General features: G+C 35.8%; 1 protein-coding gene across 20 annotated transcripts in view; it reads right to left on the reverse strand.

Annotated features, from left to right (window-relative positions):
• The window catches only part of Adgrl3 (adhesion G protein-coupled receptor L3), a 745,864-nt gene that overhangs the window by 89,053 nt on the left and 650,811 nt on the right, over positions 1-6,000 (reverse strand). For all 20 annotated transcript variants that reach the window (XM_026785275.1, XM_026785272.1, XM_026785262.1 and 17 more), the window contains one exon: positions 5,643-5,863. In XM_026785275.1, the coding sequence (XP_026641076.1) occupies positions 5,643-5,863 (221 nt within the window). The remainder of the gene's footprint in view (positions 1-5,642; positions 5,864-6,000) is intronic.

Below are 6,000 nucleotides of genomic sequence, written 5' to 3' on the forward strand. Positions count from 1 at the left end.
TAACCTCCATTCTAATCATGTTTTTCCAGTATCCCATGAAATTAGCATCACTCATTCTCCAAAAGAATAAAAGCATAAAAGATCAGAAGCAAAAATGAAATATATGCTCATTATTAGCAGTGTAATATAGGTTTGTGATCCACAAGCCGAGGGTTATTTTTTAAAATATTTTTGGTTATTTAAATGAATTTTTAAAACATCATGCTATTAAATCCTAATGTTATTATAAGTATATTTTTTGAGTATATGTCAATCAAATTAAAAGATTTTGTTATACAAACATCAGAAGATAATGACTCTTTTATAAGCATTGCAAATTGATGGAAAACTAAACAACATCTTAAGATCAAATTATGCAAGCTTTGTTCATGAGTATGTGTTCTGTACATAATAAATTTAAGAGCTTAATAACATTTCATAGAAAAACACATCATAATCCATCAGCCAGATGGAATATGATAGCTATCTCTATCTGTATCAAAATAACATTTATTTAGCCTACAAGACAATTTTATCTGTAAATTCATCATCTACCATCAGTATGAGTCTTTTTCTTAGAAATGTAAGCTGCTGTCATTAAAGGCTTCAGATGTAAAACCTCATTATCACTATAATGAAATGATTAAGCAAAATAAGAAGAGAGAAAGGGGAAATCTATAATTTAGATTACACTACAATGTAATACATTAATTGGAATTATTCTGGATATACTATAAATATTAAATTAGATTAACAGTTAAGAATCATGAAATTTCCAAGACGTAAGCATTTACTTTATAGATATTAGGAAGTATTTTAGAACATAGCTGGCAATATCTTTCATTTCTGGATTATGAGAATTTATATTAGATGAAAATACCCATATTCTAATTGTTTTTGGAAATAAATGTAGCCTGAAACTTAATTAAGAGGTACATGGGGAAAAAAAAGGTTTCTCCATTAAATATCTTCTGCCAGTTCTATGAATATTTCCAACCATTTCTGATAACTTCTAAAAATTTTCTTTGCTGCATTATTACACAAGAAAAAAAAAAGCTACACAGTTAGCAAGTACTTGGACAGTCAGATCATTTTCTTGACTAAAGTAAAAGCAATCAACAACAATTAGAGAGACAGGAAAGACAAGGACAGAAGATCAAATTATAGAATGCAGAAGTATTAGGAGTTGAGTCAAAATCCAGTGCCTTGCCAGTCTAAATCAGTGTTAGAGTGGTTGCCTCAAATGCAATGAGTCAAGTTCAATTTACAATGCCAGACCAAAATAATTAATAAATAAATAAATAAATAAATTCCCACTGACTACAATTTTTTTAAGAAGATATCTTGATTAGGCCCAAATAGAAACATGATACATTCATATCAGCTTCTGTGGTAAACATCTAACACAAAATAACAGTTATCTTTTGAAAAAGTTTCCTTAAGAAGAAAAACATTCATAGGCAGATACTGGGTTCAGTGATCTCCCCCAATGTTGAAGTTTAATATATCTTGCCCACAGATCTTTGAGTCAGTCATCTTCGTGAACAATTTCTAAATGTAAGATAAACAATAAATTGCTTTCTGCCTGCTAGTGATAGAATTGAACCAGATTTTTCTGTTTTCTTTCCTCCCTCTTTCCCGCCTTCTTTCATCTATCTCTTTATTTTGCTTTTGGTTGGGAAAATCTTAATTACATAACTGAGAAATTAAGGATTGTTTAGAGTCGTGCCTGGGAAATAAATTAGTCGCTATTCCCAGAGAGTAATAATGTCAGTAAATGAGACCTACCAGTCATGGGGCAGGAAATTAAAGGAATGATGGCCAAAGTGTTAACAAAATCACTAGGGACCATGTACTATTGATTCTAAGAAGACAGATTTATGCTATCCAGAAAATGACATTTGTTTCAAACTAAATGACTGAAACACAAAGCAAACAGTTTGACTCAGTTCAGTAAGAGGAACATTTGCAAATAACTTGGGAGAAAAGATAAACACAGAAAAAACACCAAAAGAAAACCGGGAACATTCAATAAACAAGAGGGAACTGTTTAAGAACAACATTGGAAAGAGTGTAAGGTCACTCACGATGATATCACTCAGCTTTACATTTCAGGGGGAGAATGCATTAATCAAAACGCACAATACTGTGATCCAGGGGAAGGGGCAGAAAATGGGTTTTTTAATAGTTGGTGGAAATATTCTAAAATTAGTGATGATGAGTCCATAGTATTGGGATACTTGAAGAATATATTTCAAAGGAGTAGTTGTATGGCCTGTGAATTATATCAATAAAGACATTATTTGAGAAGAAAAAAGAGGGCCTATGATGAATTCAATGCCTCTCTTTCTAAAATCTTTACAAGCAACGTTGGTTATCATTTTGCTAATCATAGTCTGATCCCATGGTTCTTTTTGGGACTGACAGAATGAATTCAGATTTGATGGCAATTTACAACATCAAGCCTGAAAAGAATGGTTACATAGAAAGAGACAGCATAGCCTGTCACTGTGTTAAAAAAAAGAACACACCAGAAATGAAATAGTCTCCTTCTAAGTGTATTGTTGATGTCCGGGCACCACATGCCCTATTTTAACTATGCTCTCAGTAATTCTGGTGTCTTCTTTGTGTCATTCCCTCTTTATGAATATCCATTTCTGGGAAGCAAGCTGCTTTATTGCCAGCATGCTCAGGTTTCTGATAGAAATTTCATCATGAAATCTGGCTTATTAGCTTCTGTACAAATGGATGCTATCTCACCTTACACAGCCTTCACTGCTGCCTCAGAATCTTTTTATTAATGTCTAATTGGCTCTTTAACACATTTTCCATAATGCTCATCTCAAAGCTATTCAAAACTCTTTTTCACTTAACATGACCTCACCACTTCACTCCACAGAAAGTCTGCATCTTATACCTGTGGAAGTGTTCCACGCTTAGACATGTACATTACTCCTTACTTTCTTTCCCTTTATCATCAGAAAAGTAAATCCAACTACATTTGAAATAAACTGGAGAATATATCCAATGTCTGCTTATATCTATCTCTATAATGATAGACAAGTCAGAATGAATATGCTTGATTTTTCTCATCTACACAATTTAACCATGGGGGTGGTGAATTCTAAAGTTACTTTTACCATACTCAGTTAAGGTCTGATGCTATGGTTTGTTTTGTATCTTTTTCTTTATTACCTGGGAATCTTTTCTCGCATTCAGTCTTTGTGCATTAAATACAAATGAGAAATAACCATTTTTTATCATTAATTTTGTTTCAACTCAATTTCCTTTCAGTCTATACATTCTTTAGGCTTCATCTTTTACAAAATTCTCCAACGTTTTTGTTGTCTGAGGTTTCTGTCCTGCCTGGTTCCCACAATCGTTAAATTCCAAAGAAATCACACATAGGTCTATATTAGTTCTAAACTGATTGGCCCATTAGCTCAGGCTTCTTATTAACTCTTATAACTTATATTAGCCCATTATTCTTGTCTATGTGAGCCACATGGCTTGGTACCTTTCTTGGCAAGGCAGTCATATCTTGCTTGCTCTGTGGCTGGGTCATGACTGCAGAATCAAACTTCCCTCTTCCCAGAATTCTCGTTGCCCAGAATTCTTCCTGCCTGATCAGTGCGCCTATACTTCTTGCCTGGCTACTAGCCAATCAGCATTTATTTAAAATATAATTGACATGGTACAGACCATTGTCCCACAGCACATTTGCTTTTCTTTTTGCATTCTAGGCAAGCATTCTCACATAGATCCTGAGCCTCTGAGCTCATGTGACACAATTTTTAAAATTTCTCCATTACTGTCATTATACAAATCAGTATATTCAGTGAGATTACTTCAAGAAATAGATAATATCTGAAGCCTCTGCTAACTGACATTTTTCAAACCTTCTGATTTGGCTTGTGCTTCTAGCACTGTCTTAAGGTAGCTGCTGCAAAGATCAAGTGCTATAGAATATCCCTTTGCCTTGTGTGAATATATGTCTGTTTGATTGGTTTAATAAAGAACCCGACTAACCAATAGCTGAACAGAGTAAGGTGAGGCAGGAAAGCCAGACTAAGTAAGAGAAGGAAGGAAGGAAGAAGGGCAGAGTCCAGTGTCAACAACCAGATGAAGAGGGAACAGGGGATGAATGTGCCATGCTAATAAAGGTATAGACACATGGCAGAGCATAAATAAGGATTATGGGTTAACCTAAAATGTAAGAGCTAGTTAGTAATAAGCCTGAGCTATTGGCTAAACATTTACAATTAATATAAGCCTCTTTGTGTTTATTTGAGAGCAATTTCTGGACAGAAAAACTCCGCCAACAATCAAGTGACTTCTCTGTGGTACTTATCTTACAAGCATTATCTTTGACATAAATCATCACTGACTCTGAAAAGCTGATATGGAACGTTCTCTTACTTTCCTTGATCCTCAGTCCTAATGTTCTGTTTCTAGGGTCCTGCTTACTCTTTTTCTCTGATTTTATTCTTCCTCTTTTGTTTACACCTAAAATAAAAGTACTGGTCTTCTACCAAGAGTTCTTTGCACTTTTACTTGTGAAACTTTTATTTGTTGTTTGGGATTTCAGTTGTCATGAAAATCTTTTGAAACAAATGTCTTTTTTTTCGTTTCTTTTTTTGATTTTTTTTTAAAAAAAGATTTGCCTATTTTATGTGGTGTTTTGCCTACATTTATAAGGGTGCCAGATTCCCTGAACTGAAGTTATAGACAGTTGTGAGATAGCATGTGTGTGCTGAGAATTGAATTAGGATCTTCTAGAAAAGCTGCAAGTGCTCTTAACTGCTGAGGCATCTCTCCAACTTCAATACTTCCTTTTCTTTGTCTTCCTTCCTTTCTTTTTCTTTCTCTGTCTCATTTCCCTCCCCTCCTCTCTCCTTCCTTCCTTCCTTCCTTCCTTCCTTCCTTCCTTCCTTCCTTCCTTTCTTTCTTTCTACCGTTGTTGTCTTCCTTGTTATTGTCGTTTGCGGTATTTTTCAAGAGGTTCTGTTTAGCCCCAGCTGTAATGACATTGCCTTTGCAGACCAGACTGGCCTCCAACTCAGAAATGTGCCTGCCTCTGCCTCCCAGTTCTGTAGGTCATCACACCCTACCTAAATGTCTTCCTTAAGTGCTCTCATCTCTATAAACATGCTTTAACAATTTAAAGATGTATTAAAAACAAGCTGTGTAACTATACTCCAATAATGAGGTAGGGAAAAAAAAAAAAAAGAGGAAGAGACACGAACTCTCCCTCTGCTTCAGTTTTTCTGCCAGTATAAAAATCCATCCAGGACTAGCATTGTCATTTCATGAAGAGGAACCAATAGAGTCAGGAGAAACTCTGTGGTCTGAAAACAGTTTTCATGCGGTGTGGCACACATCTGAATCCTCTGAAAAACGATTAAAAATTAATATTCTTACACTTACTGGAGGTTATGATCTAGAAATATGCCGCTCTAAAATGGCTTCAGAGTTTCAAGAATTTTTTTTTTAACCTCACGGCCAAATATCCAAACATACACTGAATTATACTCTAAGTTGCTTCTCCTGTTCCCTTAGTGAATGCTGTGGGGGGAAATCCACACCAAGAGATTCCAAAACTTTCACCTTGAGTAGGTCCGAAAAGAGGGAGAGAAGAAAGGCAGCAAACAGCCATTACTCACACTTTGTCTGTCCCATAGCTCCTGTAGTCGACTGCCGCCGACACGGCCACGATGAGCGCAGGCATCCCATAGCCCACCAGATAAAAGTACTTCCGACGGGAATGTTCGCTCTCGAAAACCTCCACCAGCATGATATACAGCTGCACCCCTTCCAGAAACATCCAGGTGAAGGCCGCCAAGAAGAAGAAGTGTAAAAGGGCAGCAAACACTGCACAGGCAATCTAGGGAAAGGAACACGGGCTTCAGTCACAGAACCAACACGTAGCCCTATTGCCCTACACAAAACTAACGTAAGTGACGATCAATCCAGCAATTATAAAATAGCTCTGCAACAGAATAATGTGGATAAGACTTTTAA

The sequence above is a fragment of the Microtus ochrogaster genome, linkage group LG1, assembly GCF_000317375.1.
Source record: "Microtus ochrogaster isolate Prairie Vole_2 linkage group LG1, MicOch1.0, whole genome shotgun sequence".
NCBI lineage: Eukaryota > Metazoa > Chordata > Mammalia > Rodentia > Cricetidae > Microtus > Microtus ochrogaster.